Here is a 24,188-nt window from a genome sequence, read left to right on the forward strand (position 1 = left end):
TACAATAGGTTTGACATTTTAGTCTTGTAATAGAATTTTCATTTCCTATTGATAAATGAAGCAACCCTTACGTGGGTAAGACGGCTAGATTTTTCTGGAAAACAAAATGATGCTCCAGAATAACTAACGACCTCACTCACATTATATATCATCATATTCAGTCTTTTACAGCTTCCATCTTAATTATATTCTTGCATGAACATGGATAGATTCATTTGCCTTGCGCTTCTCTTCTTGTTTGGATTCATTGCAAACATCAGGTTTAGCTTCTGTTATGTGGAGTTAAATGCGGGTTGCATCGATACAGAGAAGACAGCTCTTCTCAGCTTCAAGAAGGGACTCCATGATCCTTCAAACCGACTCTTTAGTTGGGATCTGAGTGGCGAGAAGGATTGTTGTAGGTGGATTGGAGTCCTCTGTGATAATACAACCAGACATGTTATCAAGCTTGACCTTAGTCATCATTCATATGAGAAGTCCTGGTTGGGTGGTAAAATAAGTCCTTCACTATTGGAGTTGAAACATCTTAAGTACCTCGACTTAAGTGGGAACTATTTTGGAGGGAATCAAATTCCTGGGTTCTTTGGATCACTCAAGAGCTTGAAGTATCTTAACCTCTCAGATGCAGATTTTGGCATGATGATTCCTCGTCAGCTTGGTAATCTCTCCAGACTAAGCTATCTTGACTTAAGCCAGAATTATTTAGAGGTTGACAATCTCCAATGGCTTTCCCGTCTGTCATCTTTGAATTACCTCGACATGAGTGGGGTAAATCTCACAATGGCAACTGATTGGCTTCAGGTAATAAGCATGCTTCCTTCTCTGTTAGATTTGCATTTGTCCCACTGTGAACTTTCTGACATTTCCATTCTTCATCTGGTCAACTTTACATCTCTTTCCAACCTAGATCCTTCTTTTAATAATTTCAATTCTTTAAGGAGGATTCCCAATTGGTTGCTTAGTCTTGAGGGTCTTGTTTCTCTTGATTTAAGATACAATTCCATTCAAGATCCATTTTTGGATTCGCTTTGGAACATGTCAAGTCTTAGAATTCTTCGTCTTAGTGGAAACCAATTTGAGCGGTGGAAACGAAGAACCTGGGAGAACCTTTGCAACTTGAAGCAATTAGATTTATCTGACAACAATTTCAAGGGAGAGATACTTGGACTGTTAATAAATTCATCCCAGTGCTTTATGGATAGTTTGGTGTCCTTAGATTTGGAATCTAACCAACTTTCAGGTCATCTACCCAATGAAGTTGGGAATTTTAAGAATCTCAAGTTCCTTTCACTAAGAACCAACTCACTTTCCGGTCCTATCCCCAAATCTCTTGGACATCTTTCAAACTTGGAAGAACTACACATCTCTCAAAATTCCTTGAAGGGTGGTGTCCGAAATTCACTTTGCTAATTTGACAAGTTTAAAAATTTTGGATGCATCGTCAAATTCATTGGATCTAAAAGTCAACTCCAACTGGGATCCTCCTTTTCGCCTCCAAATCATATTTCTAAGATCATGGAAAATAGGGCCCAAATTCCCTATGTGGCTTCAAACACAGAAAGGTTTGGAAGCACTGGATTTATCTGACACTGGGATTTCAGAAGTTCTTCCCACTTGGTTCTGGAACTTATCTTCCCACATTTCTTATATAAATCTCTCTTGCAATCAAATCATTGGTGAGATTCCCAGCTTAGTGAAAATGGAGTCATTTGATTCAATCATATTTTTAAGATCAAACCGTTTTAGTGGTCCACTACCTTCCTTTTCTTCTAATGTAACAGCATTAGATCTTTCCAATAATAACTTTTCTGGATCGATATCCCACTTTCTATGTCGTAAGGTTGAGGGCTCGATAAATAGGTTGGAATACCTTAATTTATCCGGAAATACTCTATCAGGTGGAATTCCAAATTGCTGGATGAATTGGCCTTCATTGGTACTGATAAATCTGGGGAACAATAATCTAACAGGGAATATTCCAAGATCTATTGGCTCCCTCACGCAGCTTCTATCATTGTACCTGCGCAGCAATAATCTCTTCGGAGAAATACCATCATCATTGCGAAATTGCACCTGGCTGAATGTTCTGGACCTTGGGGAAAATGAATTGTTTGGAAGAATAGCACAGTGGATGGGACACGACCTATCAGATCTATGGGTTCTCGTTCTGCGGTCAAATAGATTCAATGGAAGCATTCCTTTGGAACTCTGTCAGCTTGTTTCTTTGCAAATTCTAGACCTTGCAAACAACAATTTATCAGGGACCATCCCACATTGTTTCGGAGATTTTAGTGTCATGGCTGAAAAGCATGACACAATTGACATCTCTTATTATTATTCTTCTTTTTATTATTCTGATTTTGGAGACGAAGTATGGTGTATGTTAAGAGGCAGAAAGGCTAAATATAGTAGCACTCTAAGACTTGTAACCAGCATGGACCTTTCCAACAACTGCCTATCAGGGGAGATCCCTAAAGAACTGATACGTCTCATCGGACTAATGTCATTGAATCTGTCACGAAATCATTTGACAGGAAAGATACCAGAGGAGATCGGTGACATGGGAAAATTGGGAGTATTGGAAATACTTGATTTCTCAGTAAACAATCTTTCAGGTGTAATTCCCCAAGGCATGGCAAGTTTAACTTCTTTGAATTTCTTGAACTTGTCATATAATAAACTGTACGGAAAGATTCCATCGAGCACTCAGCTGCAGAGCTTCAACGCTGACAGTTTTATGGGCAACAAAGGACTTTGCGGACCTCCACTCACTAAGGATTATTGTATTGGAGATGGCATATTTCCAAAACCAAGATCAAATGATGACAGCAGTAGGGGGAGGAGAGATTTGTCTGAAACGGAATGCTTCTTCCTCAGTATGGCAATTGGATTCGTGGTGGGCTTTTGGGCTGTTTTTGGTCCAATTCTATTCAATAAGTCATGGAGACGTTCATATTTCCATTTCCTGGACAGTATCAAAGACAAATGCGGAATCGAATCCCGCTATTACCACTGGTGTTAAGTCTGTGAGTTGTTGATGAAGATGATGTACTTGAACTAGTGGCCTGCTCATCTTAGTAGGCCCGGTCCTTATTGAACTGTTGCAGGAGTTATTGTTTTTCTTTTTTTGATAAATACCAGTTGCATGAATTTATGACGTATAATTTGTATGTGCTTTGCTCTCTGTGGAGTTTTATTATGTCTGTCAATGGGTTGGGTGACTTGGGTCCAACCCAATCTGTTTCTCATTATTGTTTCAGAATCGTTTATACCCAGTCTCGAACCGATTCAGACCAGATTGGATAATATTTTCAATAGTTTATTATTATCAGATCCACCGGGTCAAGTCTGATTGTCCCAAGAACCAATCAATTCGGTTCTGAATTTAAAATTATAGGCTCTGGAGGGTTTTGTTCAATTCTGGTTTTTTTCGGGTCAGTTCTAGTTCTATCTAGACCCGATCTTTTAATTTTAATGAATAATTATTCAAATTATGCTTCTATGTCTGTATTTGTTGATAACTAGAAATGATCGTGAAAACCCTTGAAATTTAAGGTATAACGATGGTGCAAATCGTAAATTGAGGTGTTATCTGCGAGGTAAGCCCAGGCCCAGCCTATAATCCTTGTCGGTGCAAAATATAGGCATACGACCAGCCTGGCCCAGCCCATGATATGTGCCTTGAATTGCCTTCTCTTCTTTGTTACCTTTTTTCTTTTCTCTAAATTTCCATGAAGTTTAGATCCATGAATTGCAAATAAATTAATCGAGAATTGTAATTGCACATATATTTTGCCGGTAATCTTCTGAGAAGCAAATTATATTGGTTGAGTACAGCATTTGAATAATCTTTTATGCTGAATGAAAGAGGTTTTCATTTTAGAAAGTAATTTGAAAACAAATTGTTTTAACATCATACTTCTTTTATTGTATCAGTCCATGACACAAAATGATTTCTATTGAGGGCATATGGGCTTTTAAAACCTGCAACTGGTGGGAAGATTCAGAAATCTGAATCTGGCCCATTTGTCGCTCCTGGGTCGAAGGGAATCTTATATACAATAATTTAATAAATATATAATTAGGGATGATAATTAATAATTACTGTTATTATAAATATTGTTAATAACTAGATATTTACTTTAATTTATAAATTCTCCCCCGGTTCTATGGGGTCTGTGACAAAGATCCCCTTGCACTTTGTTTTGAGACAAAGACCCCCTTCCATTGGCCTTCCATCCAAACTCCCCAAAAACCATTATAATGTTTTTTAATTCCAATATTACCCTTGTAATAGCTATTTAAGACAATTAAGAAGAAAAAACGCTGTTCATCTTCCCTGACCTCATGCAGCAACGACAGTAATCTCCTCTACCTCAGATTCCATCACATTCCTTCTCTCTCTCTCTCCCTCTCTCTCTCTTCTTCCCCTTTCCCTTTCTCTCCTCCTCTTTATTCTTCCCACTTTCCTCTGTTTTCTGTCCCAAATCCTTGTCAGAGGTTGATATGGAGCTTGCTTCACAGCTCTGAACATTTGTTAACACTAAATGTAGGTTCATAATAGGGGATTTCTCCGAGGTCCCACCTACTCTTCGGAACTGCAACGCTGTTGTCAATATAAGAAACTAAAAGAAGAGGTACAAACAGAGTCTGCAGGAAGAGAGAACAGAATTTCGAGCCTTAACTTTGTTGTCAATATAAGAAACTAAAAGAAGAAGCAATTGGGGTTCAGTTTAACATTTAAGACCAGCATAACAAGAATAGAAGATTGGGTTAAAAACAAGGAGGTTGAAATTTATTTAGATTAGATAAAGTGAAAGCAACACAGAAGCAGCTTTTAGTCAGCAGAGGAGAATGTGAATGATGGGACTTGTAGACATTTTAAGTTGAATGCAAATCAAATGACATATCTGGAAATAGAAACAAATAAACAACCTAGACAGTGAAAAAGGAAACAAAATCGTTCTTCCATTCACTTACTCGCACTGGTTTAAATACACAATTTTCTAACCAGCTGTTGGAGGGTTTGGGCAATATCTGGATTTTGGAGAGAAGTCGAGAACCGAATCTCGGTGGAGAAGAAGGAACGGAATTAGACACTGCAACGAGCTGTGACTGCTATGGCCGAGAGGAACGGAAAACAGAGGAAAGAGGGAAGAAGAAAGAGGAGTGAAAGTGGAAGGGGAAGAAGAGAGATCAGGGGAGAGAGAGAGGGAAAGAGAGGGAGAGAGAGAAACGTAAAGGAATCTGACGTAAAGGGGATTACCGCCATTGCTGCTTGAGGTGGAGAAGATGAACAGTGATTGTCTGAATAGTTATTACAAGGGTAATATCGGAATTAAAAATACTCTAATGGCCTTTTATGACCGAAGGATAACGGAAGGGGGTCTTTGTCTCACGATCATAGTACAGGGGGTATTTGTAATTTACCCAAATTAAAATTATGAATATTGTTATTAAAAGATACTGTTAATAAATTTAGTAACCCGGTTTTAATAATTACTGATTATTATAGTAATTTAATAAATATATAATTAGTGATTATAATTAATAATTATTGTCATTATAAATATTGTTAATGAATAGATATTTACTTAAATTTTACTTTAAGTTAAAATTATAAATACTATCATTAATAAATACTGTTAAAAAATTTAGTAATTATTGTCATATTAAAATTATTATTAAAAGTATTGTTATTGATTATTTAATAAAATATTATAATTATTGACTATTACTGATAAATACAGTTAATTTAATTTAATTTTGGTAATTATTAATTTAATGAATATCGTTAATAAATCCTATTCATAAATTTAATAATTATTCTTATATTAAAAATAACTAAATAATATTATTAAAACTATCATTAATGATTATTTAACTAAATAGTATAATTACTTACTATTGTTGACAAATGTTCTTAATAGTGTTCTAACAACCAACGGTTTGATTATTCGATTCGAATGGATCGTCTTTTCTAACAACTAAAATTACAAGCAAAAAATTATGGAACCATTCTCTGGCCACCGGTTTTTAGGTCAATGGGTCGATCATTTAGTTCGAACGGGCAATTTGTTTTGATAACAAAAGTTATAGGCAAAAAATTGAGTTTGTGAGGCCCATCCTGTTTTTGGATCGATGGTTTGACCATTTGGTTTGAACGAATGGTCCATTCTAATGACAAAAAAAATATAGGAAAAAATTTACAGAACTGCTTTGGCCACTGGTTTTCAAGTCGACAGTTCAATTGTCCAATTCGAATGGACGACCCATTTTGATAATAAAAATTACAAACAAAAAAAATTGAGTGTGTAAAGTCCATTAAGAAGTATCATACATGTTATATTATTCGAGCATGTGACTCATACGACCCAAAAATGGAACTGTTCAAGCCATTGGTTTTTGGGTTGATAATTAGACCATTCAGTTTGAACGGACGACCTGTTCTGACAAAAAAATTAAAAAAATTAAAAAAAACAGCCAAAAACCATTGAACGGGTCAATAGGTTGATGGTTTGACCACTCAGGTCAATGGGTCATTGATTGATTCAACAGTTTATGGCCAGGGATCGGGATTGGGGTAAAACGGAACTGGTTGCATAGATGGTTTCTAATTAAGAAAATAAAAAAGAAATGGATGACACATTCTAACAACAAAAATTACAGGCAAAAAATTGAGTGTGTGAGGTCCACTAAGCAGTATCATACGTGTTATGTCATTCGAACATGTAACTCATACAACCTGAAAATAGAACCGTTTTGGCCATTGATTTTTGGGTCAATAGTTTGACTTTTCAGTTCAAACGGATGGCCCATTCTGACAACAAAAATTAAAAAAAATGACTAAAAACCATTGAACGGGTCAGCGGTTTGACCGCCTAGATTAATGGATCATTGACTGATTCAATGATTTTTGCTAGGGACCGAAATTAGGATAAAACAGAACCAATTGCTTGGATGGTTCCTGATTAAAAAAAAAAAATAGAAAGCAGCCAAAAGCCATTGAATAGACCAATGGGTCAATGATTCAATTGATTAGGTCAATGGATCATTGACTGATTCAACAATTTTTAGCCAAGAACCAGGTCTAAGAGTCAACGGATCGACGATTGCATTCCAACCCCTGCAAAGCAAGGTCCCTCCGCCAGTTCACTTTTGCTACGACAGTGTAAAGCTAAAAACCCTAAATCAAGGTGTTTGATGTATTGTAATCATCTCAGCAAGAGGTTATTTCATCAAATTCAAGGTGGGGCATTGTAATCAATTTGAACTTCCTATCCACAAAAACTCTACCTGAGCTAGGATTTTCTTCCCAAAAGAACTTTACCCACCTTTTGGTCGTCTCTCTGATACAGAAGATTCAAGGTCTTTTAGTCTCAACTCAAGCTGTCCAAAATAGTAGTTAGACATCACTGTGCATTTGCTTGGAAATGACATTAGACTTCTTAAGTCTTAGACCTTAAGGCCTAGTTTGTCTGCAATGCAAATTCATTTGCACCGGTGCAAATTAATTGAATGCAAATTCTGTTTTATTTTTGGTTTAATAATGACATTGTTTTGTTTGTTTAAAGTGTAAATGGAGTAAAATAAAACCTAAGACTATGTTTGGTTTGAAGAAAAATGTAGGAAAAGGAAGGAAAAGGTAAGAAAACCTTTACATTCTCTATCTTTCCCTTCCTTTTCTTACCTTTTCCTTCAAACCAAACATAGCCTAAATGAAAATAAAACCCAAAGTAGAGATGAACCAGAATTTGCACTCTCATATATTTGTAATGCAAATGAAATTGCATTCCAAACCTACAACGCGGAAAATGTGATCAGTTATTGACTTCATGGTCAAGGTCGTCTTCTTTTAATAATCAAGAAAATTGAAAGAAAAAAATTAATAAAATAGTCAAGGTCTTCTTGCCTGGATAGTCTTTATGCCTAAAAGGCAACCTATATTGTCCAAAGACGATAGATTTTGGAAGAATTTAAGAAGCATTATCAGACTTTTATAATCTAAATTTATTTGATATCTAGTCACACCTGATTAGGATGGTCCACCCCATGATTCATGGTTGCTAATGTTTCTTTCAGATTGGAATAAATGCATGCACCATCCTGGTATGTAGAATAGTACTAGACGTCATGGTAGATTCAAGCTAGTTAAACATATTTGTTCCTCGCTTTGATACATTAGCTGCTCCTCATACATGATTTTCAGCCTAAGATCTTATTCTTCCTAGTATGAAAGTTGTGAAATATGTGGCTTAGATAGGGAGTTGGCAGGGACTGGGCTTACTGGGCTTTTGAACAACTATGGGCTTGGTTTCAGCTATCTCTTGAGCTGATTGGTTGGATTTGGTCCTGATATTCAGGTCCCTTAGATAGTGGACTACATATTTAGGTGGTCCATGTGATTTAAATAGAATAAGTCTCCTTTTAAATCACAAAATTCATCTTTTATAATAATTAGCAGGGCACGGTAAAACCTGATGTTCAATATGATGAGTCGATGACAGAATGGATTTAAAGAAAATGTGGGCTTTGTTATCTAAGATTAAAGCAGAGCAAGTCCCCACTTTCCTATTTAGCAAATCCCCTTGCTTCAAATCTGTTATAAGTTTTAACTTGTTGAATGGTAGATACTTGCATCAAAGATATGTGTTCCTAGTCTAAAGTGTTTTCTGCATGCTAAATCAGTAGAGTCCTCATTTCCTAGTATCTAAACTTAACCAGTGTTGAAACTTGAAAGCTCACCAAGCCACATTTTATTATTTTTCCTACTTGGTATACGAATTGGAATATTGGTTTTTTTTTTCATAAATTCTTTCCTTGTTCTGTCTCTGTATCATTCTCCCCCAATTCAAAAAATTTCATCCTCAAGTTTTAAAGAAAAGAAGAATCAGCAATTGCTTCACATTGTGTGCTATAGGCCCGATACTATGGATCACAACGGTGATGAAATCAGCATCATAAAAGATCATCTTTTCGTCTATGGAAATCACTGTATGAATGTGATGAAACTCTTCTTGATCTATAATCAAAACTTTAGAGAGACTAATTGGCAGTCTGTCATTACATTCTTGTTGAAGTTGTTCCTCGAGGAATTAGTTCACTTCTTTAGGTGTTTCCTTCATGGGCTTGGAATGAGATACTATAGGTTCAATAACAGATGGCTTGCAGCCTCTGCACTAGGAACATTGGAGGAAATTTTATGCTGAAACTATTGTTGCATAGTAGGTGGAATAGAGGGAAGCATTGGAACAATGGGCTGAGAATTTGATGCCAGAGAAGTAGGCTGGGACACTCCATTAAATGTAACATTTGAAAATATTGCATCAATAACAATACCCTCTCTATAAGAAAGGCATCCAACTTGGTATTTAAAATGTCAAGTTTGTCATCTACTACAACTTTCTACTCCAAAGAAGTGACTTTAGATGCAATAGAGTCAATTCAATCAAGGAGAACAAAAAATTTCAAAGAATACAACAAATTGGAGAGAAAGAAAATCTTCTTTAGTTATTGCACAACTTCAATTTTAGCAGATTAGAGTTAATCAAAACAACCCTACGAAAGTTCCACGAGTATAATGATAGATGAACACAGACACTATATAGTGTTCACACCAATATGTAGTTCGAAAAACAAGAAAAATAGATCAGGTTGTGACATACTCTAATAATACCATGTTAAAGAACAAGAAAGAAAATGGCAAATCAAGAAAAAAAATAAGAAGAAGAAAGAGAGAAAGCATCAAGATTTAATGTGGTTTGGTTTGCTAACCTACATCCATGGGAGAGGGAAAAAATCCACTATGAGAAGAGCTACAAGACTGACATCTGTACAGATTCATAACAAAATGTCCATTCTCACTCAACCCTAATCCCACACAACCAATGATCTAAAACAAGCAAAAGACTCAATTATATCAAAATTTGACATGTACTCTTCTTTCTCACATAAATACGTACAAGTCCCCAAATCTTATCAACATTGCAAATATACTCCTGTAATCTCCAACAACATAAACCTACAAACAAATAATTGAATGTGATAATGTCTATTTTATTATCACTGTTTCAAAAAGGGTATTTTGTAGTGCCATTTAGAAAATAGCTAGGACTAAATTAAGACGGCACTCCATGGGCACTTCATCACCTAGAAATTGCCTTGACAACTATGATCCATACTATATATTTAAGGGAAAGGTTTATCACCCAATGTTGTCCCCAGATATCCAGTGTTTTGGGAGGGGTAAATTGGATACAACTAACCTCTCATTTTTTTGCCAAAATATGGTCACCTAGTGAATCTATATAGTAATGGACCCTTCCTAGTGAATCTGTGAATCTGTATAGTAAAACACAATTTCAACTTTCTGTACATTTCTTGGTGACTTGAATCATAAGAAATGCCAGATTATAGTTTACAAAAATTAATGTTGTCATTTCTATATCTTTAATTCTGAGAAGTTTAATTTCCAAGGTGCAATCACTTCTTTATTTGTATCAAGATTTATGAGTTGGGTGGATCATGGATATAGTTTTGGATATGGATATATAGATCATGAATTTGGGTTTGCATATGAACAATGCATTTGGATTTGAGATTGGGAATGGATATGTGCAAGAATTATGGGTTTGGACCGAACAATGGACTATGACTTAAGAGTTCCAAAAGAGAAAGGTCTGATTAATGGCTTGCTTAGGGACTGATTCATGAGTCTGAACTAAGTTTGCTGAGAACTGTGTGTTACCATTCCCCGACATCAATTTCATACATTTGTTTTTAAATAGTCTTGTTCATACAGGAGTACAAATTATCCTTTTTATTTTGACATAGCAGCAAGGCCTTTTAGCAGTTACACATCATTTTGGGGTGGGCTCTTGGCACCTAATCTATCTAAGATAATTTGTGAGATGCTGCTTCCTACCTTTGAAGCTCACTTCTAGAGACTCCAATGCTAGGAACCACCCATAATGCTGGTAATTGGGACTGAACCATCATTTACCAGAATATTAGTGATAAGTGATTACACCCTCATGTGCTAAATTCATCCTGTATATATACTGATCATGCTTGCATATTGCATGTATCCATTTTCATAAGTACATTTTCTGACTACTATATGGTTTCTTCCACTATCCTTAACTTTTGTACATTTTTCTCCGTTTTTGATTCAGATGTTAGAACATACTTTCCAAAATATTCACAACTGAAACTGCATCTAGAACATGGAGTAATATCAAATTCTCAAATAGATGCCTTGAGATTTAGGGGTTTGATCTCTGCTCCATCCAAGAAGTGGACAATATGTTCTGCTGCACAAACTCAAACATTAGTTTTGGGTGATGAACAAAGGAAAATGTTGGAGTCATGCAAACAAACTCTATCTACATTCAAATTCAGTGGCAAAGAGGAAGACATGGTACTAGGAAAAGCATTTGGCCAAGTCCATTCACCTTATTAGGTTGAATAAAGAGAAAAGGAATTTCCAAAAGTTGATCTAGTAAATGATATACTGGACTATTTAAGGACATTAGGTCTTTCAGATGATGATCTTTGCAAATTACTAAAGAAATTTCCTAAGGTTCTTGGTTGCAATCTTGAGTGAGGACTAATGTACTGGTTTTGGAGGAGGAATGGGGAATTAAGGGGAAATCTCTTCGAAACCTTCTTCTCCGTAAACCCAGAGTTTTGGGTTATAGTGTTGATTGCAAGGATGGTTGTATGGCCAAATGCACTCGTTGTTGGGTTCGGTTTTAGCTAAGTCATTTTGTTTTTTCAATTGCCAGTGAGTAACTTATTTTTGTGTATGCATTCAGTTAAGAATTTAAGATGCATTTGAAAAATAACTAAATTTATAAAAGTATTCACTTTTTAGGGGTTGAGTCGATTTCAGATCTCTTGGGTTACCAGTGGGAGGTCTATTCCATGTATATATTTTTGTATCATTTGATTATGTGAAAACTAGCTCATGCAAAATAAATATGGGATTGTTTATTCTGTGTTCACTCTTGGATGAATATGATAAAAGATATAATATAATATCTTTCTTTTTCTTTTTTGTTTTTCTTTTGCTTAGGTGTCTGCATAAAATAATTATGGATAGATTGGTCATCGATATTTGATCATTAGTGCATATATGAAATTTTTGTTGTACTCTTTAGGTTTTCTCTTTCTAGGAGTTTCTTCATGTGACTTTAAAATCTAGTATTTCCCATGTCATTAGGTGATTTGGAATTCCTCCATTTTATTTCGCGTGTTCTTAGCATTGGTACAGTGAGGAAGGGACATTTCATTGCATAGTTGCAACCTACTTTATATGCAAACTACCCTTGAAATGCTCCTAACGGTTTCTTTTTTTCTGCTAAATAAATTTGTTCTCTTGGTTAATGTAGTTTCTAACTTCCTATAAAGTAGCACCGTCAGAAAAGGTGGCTCCAAAAACATATATTGAGGGTTACTTCTACTAACATGTCAAATTTAATTGAAGCCTTTTTTTTTCTATTAAATAATGAAGGCAATTTCTATGATCCAAAAACATAGAATTTTTTCTATTAAAATTCTCTACTCAATTACATAGAAAACCCACTATGCCACCCTCCATTAGGGTTTGTTTGTTTGGTCTAAAGTTTGGCATCTGAAAATGCAAAAATTACATTAAGAGGTATATTGGTATTGGTGAACTTTTCTTTCCTCTTAACTTTGAATGCAGAGAATGTTGTTCTGAACTTTGAATTTTGAGTTTTAAAAATTATCAAATATCCATTTTGACCCCATATATTAGAGTTTTTGTTTGTCTTTTTGATGGTATCATTGAAAAACAAAAAATTGTATGATTGCACTTTAAGATATTAGAGATAAGAAGAAACGAACAATTATTTTTCTCTTAAAATTAAAAGAATCCTCTTAAGAGATAAGAGTTAAGAGGAAACGAACATGCCTTTAGTAATTGACAACTGCAATGATCAGATTAAAAAATTTTACTTTACTGGGGAAATTGTGTGTATGCATGTGGTACAATGGAGGATTGCTTTACGGGTGAGAGTGTTGCTTGATGACAATAGGTAAGCTTTTTGTTAGAGTCTTATTAAACTGCCATCTCTCCATTTGCTGGACCTTTTTAAATATATTTGTGTTTTCTAAGTATTTGGAAAGAGTTGAGAATCAATACTGAAGTTTGGAACAAAAATGGTTCATGCGATTGAGTCATCGTAATTGCTGCTTATGCTTATTGTTTTTATATATAAATAAGCTTTAGAATGGTTTTTTATATCAAAGACGTTAGTTAATCTAGGGGTGTCAATTGGACTGGATTTGGTCCAATGTGAGTCTATTACAAATAGATCAGGTCTAATCCAATCCAATGAATATTTTGGACCATTTTGGACCGGTCTAATTCAATGTCTAGACTGTCCAACTATTCAAATTTATTTTAATTTAGGTTGGTTTCAATCCAAATCGAGTTCATTGACACCTATATTTTATCTTATATCAATGTACCAGATATTGACTTAATCCAACCCAATCCAATATAAATTTATTAGAGATGGTCCAGGTCCAATCCAATCTAATAAATAATTTGGACTGGATTGGTCCAATCCAATATGTCTTTTGGTCCGTCCAGTCCATTCAAATTGATTTTAGACTGGATGGGGTCCAGTCCAAAACCGGTCCATTGACACCTTTAAGTTAACCCATGCCAGTCAATTCTAAATGTTTTTTTAATTACCCATTTTTGGTGTTTATTTTGAAGAGTGATGTTCAGATGTGAGTACTGTTACTGAATAACCCATGAAAAATCTTATATAATTTGTTCATCGCTAATTGGCTCAAAACTAGAAAAGAACTACTTTTGTTGTATGAATATTCAAGCCATTGAATAATAGACATGTTAAGGTTCTGGTTTATTAATATGAGCATTCCCATCAAATAATTAAACTTATAGAAATGATATGGTAACCTCAAATAGAACGGAGAACTCAACCGATGTTCTATGCCTCGTTGTTGGACCTTTTTCTTGGTGTCTTGTTTTGAACTCTTCCTCTTTGCCCGGTGGTGTGGTTAGGGGTACAACTTGGGCAGGCTTGGATTGGGCTCTTATCTAAATTTCAATGGGTCCGACCTGAAGGCCTGAATCTGAAACAGCGTAAATTGCTAATGTGGCCCAATTTTAATTGAACCTTAATTAGTTTGGAAGGAGTACTAGTACAAATATAAATAAGGAAAATGCAAAACTTTGTATTTTGTATTATTTTCTATATATTTGTATTGGTACAATTGTACTCTTTCTAAACTGAGCCTTAGGTTTTGTAGTTTTGTAGTTTTTTGTTCCATATTTTTGCTCGATAGCTATTAGCTCCATATTTCATGACCTTTCATGAGAAACAACCTTTGGGGGCCCCTAATCAGATCTTTCAAACAGGATTACTTCTCGAGACCTCAGTTCTTTTAAAACTACCTGAACGAAATGTTCACCCTGGTTAAATCACCTCATAGCCAATCATCATTTAACTAATAGAATTTTATTGAGATTGCAATTAGAATGTAAGGCAACCCACAGACAATTAGTAAAATGAAAAGCATAGTTTATTAAACAAGATCAAGTCTTATATTGAATGTAACAACGTATCACCAAACAACACCACAAATTTATATTTCAAGGCCAGTCAAATGGCATAGTGAAATTGCATTGAAGGGTTTAGGCAATGAATACCGGTGGCCACTTAGTTCCTGGGAAACCTTTTGCATGGTTGGTCGATTCCTTGGATTGGAATGTAAGCATGCAAGTGCCAAGCTTGTCACAAAAGCCACATCCCGCACAATCAATTCATCTAAGAAAGGGAGGAGACGCGCATCTAATACATCTTTCAATAGTATATCCTTTGTCCTTGATGATGATAATGAGGAGAGGAGTTCTCTTGGATGCTTCCCCATTATTATTTCTAGTGCCACCACTCCAAAACTATAAACATCACATTTTTCAGTCACTTCCATAGTATAGGCCAATTCTGTATGAATAATTAAATAAAATGGATAAGTACATAAATAATAAAATAAATAAATAAGTTGATAAATGAATATTGCATGTGTCATTTTGAAAACTCATGAGAAAATTTAGGTTCAAAGTAATTGGAGAAATTGTCTAGTTTCCATACATCATAAATGTGTTGAAATCCTAATTTCTCTTTCTATTTGAAAGTATTGCTCTCCTATTTGCTTTTAGAAAGCAAGATGAATTTGATTGTATTACAAGAAGAGGTAGATCCTGGTGTTCTCAATGAACAAATTGGTAGGGGTTAGTATTCTAGCCTGGAAGCCCAGGCCAGTCTGGGCCTATAATTTCTAGGCCAGGCCTAGGCCCAATACTTTAGGCCCGAGGCCGAGTGTTTTTTGTATGTATTATTTTACATTGTATTATATTTTTATACATAATGACCCATATGATATATTTCATATACAATATAAAATATTATAAATACATTGAATATAATATATTTATCGTTGGCCGAGACTTCTGTAGGCCCATACTTGGGCCATAGCGCCTTGTATCGGGCATAGTGTGTCATATTTTTGGATGCCTGATTATCTACCTATTTAAAGGTATTTTTGGAACCCCGTTTTAAGTTAAACTTGGCAATCAAGGCCCCGTTCATTCTTTGGTGAGTTATTTACCCGGGTAAATGTAATTACTTGGGTAAGTTTTTCTTGGAAAACACTTACCCAGGTAAGTGCATTTACCAATGTTCTTTTATTTCTCAGGTAAATAAAGTAATGACAATTTTAGTCATAGAAATCCATTATTAAAAGGGGCATTTTTGTCCCATTCAACTTCAAGTGTTAGCAATTTTCCTCTTAGGTGGGAAAATTATATACCCACCTAGAAGATGGGTATCATTTACCCAGGTAAGTGATACCCAGGAATGAACATGGTCCCCACATTAATTTGAAAAATGAACATGGCATTCTTGATCAATGGGAACTAAAATCCCATTGACCAACTTTCCCCCCTCTCAAAATTCAAGAAAAAGAACACCCCCCAAATGCCATAACAGTACCAAAATCCAATAAAAAAAAAAGGAGAAAAAAGATAAGCAAAACAGCCAGCACATAACAATCAAATTAAACTACGAGAAAACTTTGAATGACCATGTTGGAGTGCTTGGGTTCTCAACTAATCTCCTCCTACATGACACATTAGTTAACTAAGCAATGCATACAGCTTGGGTTCTCACATTTGGTATTCCTTATTTTAAGGACTTAGCTCCTTTTTACTGTTAAATTGCCCCTAGGAACAATGGGTATTTAATTGCAAAAAGGGGATAAGTCTTTAAAATATAAGAAATGCCAAATGCAACATTAGAGTTTTAGACAACCAAAATTTTCCCTTTAGGCTCAGTTTGAAAGCAGTACAAATTCAAATATGTACAGTATAAATACATACAAAATAATTATAAAATATAAGGTTTTGCACTCTTCATATTTGCATTTGTACTCCTTCCAAACTCAGCCCTAAGTACTACTTGAACAATCCCATTTCTTGCAGCTCAACCAAAATTAAATAGAATGTTAACATTTCAACGCATACCTGGGGCGATATATCCATAAGTTCCTACCAGTAAAGTCCTATTAGATGAATCAGGATTCAGTAGTCGAGCTGTTCCAAAGTCTGAAACAAATGCTTGGAGTTTTGAATTCAGCAAAACATTATTAGTTGATACATCTCGATGAATTATTGGTGGATTGCAATGATGATGCATGTATTCCAAAGCACGGGCAATACCCTTGATAGCATCCACGCGCTTAACCCAATCCAATTCCACAGCCCCTACATCATTCCTCAAAATGCATGCCAAGCTTCCTCTTTCCATATACTCGTAAACCAGAAACATGCATCTTTTGTCAAAACAGAATCCATGAAGTTTTACAATGTTCCGGTGCCGTATGTTTATTAATATCTCTGCTTCATTTCTAAAACTCTTGGGATAAGCTGGGCTCTCACTTCTGAAGCTATGAAGCTTTTTCAAAGCTACAACGTGACCTCCTGGCAGCTCTGCTTTGTAAACACTACCATAAGCTCCCGTGCCAATGCAGTATTTTATGTGAAAATTTTCTGTTGCTTGGATGATGTCTTCAAATGCAATCTTCCCATCATAATTCCAAATTGAAAATGGATCTCCATTTCTTGCTATTCTTGTCTCAATTTGTGACTTTCTTGCTTTGCCTTTGAAAAGGAGGAAAGCTCCAACAATTGCAAATACGAGAAATGTGGTGCCAATAAGAGAGACTGCAATAGAGATGACAAACTTGCTTTCCTTCTTGCTTTCCTTTTTGCTTTCTTTCTTTGTTGTATTGCATGGTGGAATGCCCCAATGCTCACCACATAAACCTTTGTTGTGATCAAGTAGGGTAAGTTCAGAACGAAGGCCCAAGTCACTAGGTACAGGACCATCCAAATCATTGTAAGATAGATCAATGTATTGGGAGATGAATATTTGTAAATGAAATGTTGGAATTGTGCCTGAAAGTTTATTGTGGGAGAGATTTAGGTTGGTTAAATGTGTCAGATTTCCTAGCTGTACTGGTATCTTTCCCTCGATAAAGTTATTTGCGAAGTCCAGATATTGGAGATTTGCTAGAGCATCAATCTGTAAAGGAATTCCACCAGTCAAATAGTTATTTCCGAAGGAAAGGAACTGTAAAGCAGAGCAATTTGCAATTTGCACCGGAATTGATCCACTTAGTTTGTTCATTGAGAGGTCTAGGTACTGCAAAGCAGAGCAGTTTGCAAGTTGGTTTGGAATTGAACCACTTAGTTCATTTCCTGAGAGGTCTAGGTAGTCTAGATTGGTCAACATACCCACTTCACAAGGAGTATTCCCAGTGAACCGATTGGAATGGAGGTCAAGATGAGTTAGTTTCCTGCGGTTTCCAAACAACTTGGGATCTATTTCCCCTGTTAGATTATTCTCATACATCCTGAGTTGTGAAATTTGGGTGAGATTTGCCAGAGAAAGGGGAAGGGTACCGTCAAATTGATTATATGACAGGTCCAAATAGACTAATTTTGAAAGAGACCCGATGTTCTCTGGAATTGATCCACCTAGTTTGTTCATTGAGAGGTCTAGGTACTGCAAAGAAAGGTAGTTTGGAAGTTGGTCCGGAATGGATCCACTTGGTTCGTTTATTGAGAGGTTTAGGTGCTGTAGATTGGTCAACATACCCACTTCACGAGGAATAGTCCCAGTGAACTGATTGGAATGGAGGTCAAGATGAGTTAGATTGGACCAGTTTCTGAACAACTCGGGATCTATTTCCCCTGTTAGATAATTCCAAGACATTTTGATTTGTGAAATTTGGGGGAGAGTTGCCAGAGAAAGAGGTAGAGTGCCGTGAAATTTATTCCTGGATAGGTCAAGGTAGGTGAGTTTCGTCCAATTTTCAAACAGATATGAATCTATTTCCCCTATTAGATAATTTTCAGAGATTCTGAATTGTGAAATATGAGTGAGATTTGCAAGAGAAAGAGGTAGGGTGTCCTCAAACTGATTCCTGGACAGGTCCAAGTAGGCCAAATTTAAAAGAGATCCAATGCTATGGGGGATTTTTCCACGGATCCATTGATTGTGAAGGTCGAGACGGACAAGATTTGGAAAGGAGGAGAAGTTAAATCTGTCAAGCGTACCTTCCAGTCTGTAGTAATCAGAATAATCATGTGTAAAGGATATGTTTGTAATGCTTCCTGCCTCATTGCAATGTATTCCTTTCCATTCACATGGGCTTGAAAGCGTAGTGATGTTCCATGACTCCAGTTGATACCGCTGTGAATCCTCTGTAAGGCTGGATTTCCAGTTGAGAATAGCTTGGGTTTCTTCGGGGAATGGTTGAGAAGATGCAACTACTACGACAGTACTAGACCCCAAAACCAAAATCATACAAACAACAACCATTTCCAAATGAAGGGACTTAAGGGAGGAGGAGGCCATGGACGCTGATTAGCTCTCAATAGCTCTTCTGTATAAATTATTCCCAATAATGATGATCAGCATCTTCATTTTTTGACACCGACTTGGTCCTTCGAGTCTCCAATAATTATTAAAGTCAATGTCTCATTATCTTGGAGGGGTTGCAGTTTACTTAAAAGGGCTTAGACTAATCCAAAACCACTAATGATGAACGATGCATGCTAGGGCTGTTCATAAGAAGGCCAAATCCGCCCAAACCGACCAATCCAATCTGAGTCGGCTGGGTTTTCATCAGTATGGATCGGTTTCGGGTTGTGCAAATTCCTAAACTGATGGTTTGGGTCGGTTCCAGTTTTTATACAAGAAATCGAAACCGACCCGAACCGAACCGGCTTAGTTCCTACTTCAAACATGAAGTTTCAAAGCCCATTAAGCCACCTAGTTTTTGAATGGTTGCAAGAAACTTTGGATTAGTGAATAGTGATTAATGAACAATTTTTGTAATTAACTTTTCATTTAAATTTTATCATAGGAGATGGCTAAAATGATGTTCAATTTATGACTGTTTTTAAAATTAGCAAGATTTTATCACAGGGATGAACTTAGAACCGAAACCGATCCGATCCGATTCAAACCGACCAGGTCGGTTTTGCTTAACACTGGATTGGTTTCGGTTTGTATGTCAGGTAACCCGACCAGGTCGGGTCGGTTGGAAAAACTGCAGTAAACCGACCCAACCCGACCCATGAACAGCCCTTCTGCATGCAGTTTCAAGAAATATGGACACTGTGCAGTTAAATTGTTGTTTTGGGTTTCTACCAAAACACTGTTAAAAGCTGCTTATTTAACAATGTATTTACCAAAACATCAGTATCAGTTTTGTCAAGATAAATTCTTTAATTAGGTTTATTCAATGATATATAACCTTTTAAATTAACATAAGTCTCATAGATGTCCAATTTAAGGGTAATTCACAAAAAAATACCAATTTAAACATAAAAAAAATAATGAATTAATTTTATTGATTCATAAAACTCAATTAATAGATATAAATCTTATTAGAGTTAAGGGCATATACTATCTAACGTTTGAATCATATGCTCAAGATATATACATCGGTGTGTATTGGTCCATATTGGTTGATTCAATGCAATACACACTGGTACCTATATGTATCATGTCATTACACAAGAATGGAATTGTATTATGCCATTCTTAGACAGAACATATCTTATTGATATTTTAAACCTTCCACAAAACTACAAAAGATAAAATAATAGAATCATATATAAAAAACCTCAAAATAGCTCCATTGGTGATAAAATGAGAGAATGTAGATTGATGACAAAACCATCTACAACACAAGTCTATATATCCTACATCCATTTTTCTATGGTCCTTGTGATAACCAAATAAATATAAACCACATCATTCAAACCTGTGTATAATGAGTATCACTTCTGCGACCATGCATTGCTTTAAAGAATTAACTTTAAAGTAAGGTAAAGTGAAATATCTCCTGATTGATTTTGCTTTAAATGCATGGAAATGTCTCTGCAATGGCTTGATGGTCTTCTTTTGAAGTCAACCATTATCCCCTAAACCCTAAAACACGAATGGGATTAGAATTACAAACACGCTTCTACACAAATTCTACAGTCTATAGTGAGACAATAACTCAAACTCAAGTTGAGTAAAATGACTGTTATGGCCCACTATAGCAACATGTGCCTTAAATAGATGCAAGACTAAAAGGACTATTTAAGGGACCATTTGGTTTGCAGGTATACGGGTTTGGAATCAGAATTGGAATGATCCATTTCAGATTTAATCATTGTTTGAGTGGAATGAGAATCTCATTTCCATTACTCGTGGAATAGCATTTCGTCATTTGAAGAAAAATTGTCATTTCCTCATCCTTCCTTGGGAATGAGAATCCATTCCAGCTGATTCCAATTTCGAATTCAATTCTTATCTAAACCAAATAGGTGAGAGGAATAATTCATTATAATTTTGATTCGGATCTTGGGAGCTAAATGGATCATAAGTATTTAATGTTAGAACGTAACCAAAGGTATTGACTCTATTGTGGATGTGAAATTTGCCTCCATTTTACAAAATTCATCAAATGTTTTTGGCACATTATAACTAGGGGTGGCAATTTTTCACCCAATTCGCTGAACCCACCCAACCCACCCAACCCACCCAGAATCTAACCCACCCAACTCGCTCATTTACTTGGTGGGTTGTGTGATCAATTCATCACCCAACCCGCCCATTTAAATGGGTTGGGTATTAATTCCTTAGCCTCCTTTTTTTAGTTCTCTTCAATTGAATTAAATAATTTATAATTGATGCATTATTTTTTTATTAATTAGTGATTAAAATTAGTTTTGTCTTGAATAACACATTTCACCCCAACATAAATCTAAATCAATTTGACCCGAGTCCGGATCAGTTCAATGCGGTCTAACCCAACCCAGCATATACCGATCCGGGCTGTCCCGAATCTGAAATAGACCCCGGATGGGATGGTTCAGTATCATTTGCTTTGCCCACTTTGGGTCGTTTGGTCCAATCATTATTCACACAGCCCGACTCGACCCAATACAAGCCGTTTCGGATCGACCCAAATCCAAAACGGGTTGGGCCGGATGGGATCCGGACCCTAAACCCACCCAGCTTACTTTACCCGGTTTGAATTGTCCGATCTGGTTCGTATCCATACAACTCGACTCGAATCTGGTTTGGTCCAATTTACTTCTCTTGACCCGCTTTGGGCCAATCGGTTCGGTCCCAAACTCGTGCACAAACCTGACATGAGCCAACCCAAGTTAATCCACCCGTGGCTGAACCAGTTCTAAACAGTTCAATCACTCTTGATGTCGTTAACTCGAAGGCAATTCAATTAGATAGTTCAAGTTGGTCTGACCGGTTTGAACCTAAGTGGTTTGTCAAATCCGAAACCCGAACATAGTTAAATAGCTTTGCTACTTGTGTAAAAATAACATAGATGTAATGTGATTTGAACCTCCACCACTTATGTAAAGTGAAATTACTATTGCTATTAAGGTATGACCAACTTATTTGTTAAAAGAGAGTTAGTTTTTTGTTTTTAATTACATAAATATAAGATTAATGGGTTTGGGTGGATTAGATTGGGTTAAAGCGGGTTTGGGTTGAACCCAATCCATTTAATTTTATATAACTGTATCATTAACAGGTGGCAGATTATATAACCCAATTGCCACCGCTAATTATAATATGTCTGAACAGCATAATCTCTTCATAGATTCTTAGATAAGACTTCTTCATTTTTCCAAATTATGTGAGTGACACCTGTGAGGTCTATTACCTGAGATCAATAAATTGATGATTTAAAAGAAAAGGCTATGGCATATGATAGGCTGTGTTGGGTAAATTAAAATAAGACAATAAAATAAAAAAAAGAGTTGAGAAAATGTTTATAAAAAATTTCACAAAATTTATTAGGTTCAGGAGTACAAATGCAAATTAATACAGTATAAATATAAATAAAATAATATAAAATACAAGATTTTGCATTCTATATATTCCTTTCAGACTGACCCAATGTCTAATCAACATGGTCATTATGTCCACAAGATGATTGAGAGAAAAATAAAGGGTTTTAGTTTGTCCCTGGATCACAAAACATCATGGAATCTCAATAACTCATTCAGGAGTTCAGGGGCGTCCCACAATGTCCTACAATGTGTATTGAGAATATCTCCTATCGGAAGACGAGTTATAATACGAGGCTTCAACCTCCACCAAATGCTTGATACAATCTGGCACAATATTGTAAGTTTTTTCTTTCCCTTTTCTTTTTCTTTTTGAAGGCAAGTTTCTCAAATTTACAATTACGATGTAATGTAAGGTCTCTTTCAAAAAACATGGAAGGAAGGCCCAAGTGTATCCTTTAGATATATGAAAGTGCCTTGTTGAATCTTGATCAAGATGTATGCAACATAAAGTGAGACATTTGTAGATGTGTCTGATTCTGAATCCTATGCAATACGATAAATCAAGTCAAGTCAAGATGGTGAGACATTTGTAGACAGGTATATCCTTCAAATCAATTTAGTTTGCAAGTTTCTAGGAGTTGTGAAACCTGTATTATTCGAGTCCAAGATCGATGACAAATGGCTGCGTTGTTGATTTATGTATATGATGGACCCCTTCCTTCATTCAGTCATTCTCAATTGGTTTCCCCAGTTTCAAATTTGTCTTCATTCACGATTCACGATGTTTATCAAACAAAAAGAAAAGGTTACGGGACTATGACTTCCAGTCGTATTGGTTAAGTGGAGTTTCTTTGATATATATATATGGTCCACAATTCTTCGGAGTATTCGTGGGGACCAATTAAAACAAAAATGCCATTCACAATTAATTAGTTAATTACAAACGCTAGCTAGTTTCTTTGATATATATGTATATGAAGCTATCTTCCATAGGATCCTTTTGGGACAGAGGCAATCTTTACTTAGAGCAGTCTGATTTTAGAGACGAAGTATGGTGTATGTTAAGAGATAAAAAGAAGTAATTTATATAGTAGGTGTATTTACTAGAGCAGTCTTTAGCCACCTGAAGCTGTTTCTGTGTACTTGGCCGATATATAAATACATAGCGTCTCGTACATCGATCTAAACCAGCTTAATTGCATAATCTTCAGTTCAGACCTCTCTCAAACAGGTCTTCTTGTTTTGTGCTTTAGAGTCAAGCTGTGCAAATTAATGCATCCATGCCTTCACGTACACGCTAGACCCCAAAGCTGTGCTTTGGAGTCAAGGTCTTCTTATAAGTTGACGATGATATTTTGTACGGGTACAATTCAAGTTGACCCCTAAATTAGAATTTTACGGTAACTCGGTATGGGGCCTTCGGGTTGAGCCCACTCGACAACAGCCCAAGCCTGTCCAAGTTGTTCCCCCTAATATTTTGGTATTTAAGATAAAATGTAAATTTACTATAATAGCCTTAACCTACTTCAACCTCACTACAAGAAAACGTTATTTGGTGACGTTTGATTCACGATGTTTATTAAAAACGTCGTTAAAATTAAGATAACATTTCCATGAACTTTAAAGGGGAACCGTGGACGCCATAGTAATTATTTTTTCATTAAATATCATTAATTAAAACATAGTTTTAAATAAATTTCAACAATAGTTAAATATTGGTATTAGTAATATGTTGATATTTTTT

The 24,188-nt window shown here is 35.8% G+C and overlaps 2 protein-coding genes across 2 annotated transcripts; one reads left to right on the forward strand and one right to left on the reverse strand.

Annotated features, from left to right (window-relative positions):
- Positions 1 to 201: 201 nt before the first annotated feature.
- LOC148852501 (receptor-like protein EIX2) lies at positions 202 to 3,182 on the forward strand. Its single transcript, XM_088945809.1, is given in 2 exon segments — positions 202 to 1,385; positions 1,387 to 3,182. Coding segments are annotated over 2 exon segments (2,820 nt in total). The 3' UTR covers positions 3,023 to 3,182.
- An 11,379-nt stretch (positions 3,183 to 14,561) lies between these two features.
- Positions 14,562 to 19,075, reverse strand: LOC148852502 (uncharacterized). The gene is made up of 2 exons (XM_088943233.1): positions 16,583 to 19,075; positions 14,562 to 15,005 (listed from the first exon to the last, which is right to left on the reverse strand). The coding sequence occupies exons 1-2, from the start codon at positions 18,978 to 18,980 to the stop codon at positions 14,647 to 14,649; spliced, it is 2,757 nt and encodes a 918-aa protein (XP_088799359.1). The 5' UTR covers positions 18,981 to 19,075; the 3' UTR covers positions 14,562 to 14,646.
- Between the last annotated feature and the right edge of the window lie 5,113 nt (positions 19,076 to 24,188).

This window comes from Nelumbo lutea, chromosome 5 (assembly GCF_056320005.1).
Source record: "Nelumbo lutea isolate HS-2025 chromosome 5, American lotus-T2T, whole genome shotgun sequence".
NCBI lineage: Eukaryota > Viridiplantae > Streptophyta > Magnoliopsida > Proteales > Nelumbonaceae > Nelumbo > Nelumbo lutea.

Coding starts and splice junctions, on each gene's coding strand:
- LOC148852502 (XM_088943233.1), bottom strand. CDS start 18,980: ATGGCCTCCTCCTCCCTTAAGTCCCTTCATTTGGAAATGGTTGTTGTT. Junction 15,006..16,582: donor TTATGGATATATCGCCCCAG/GTATGCGTTGAA, acceptor TTATTCATACAG/AATTGGCCTATACTATGGAA.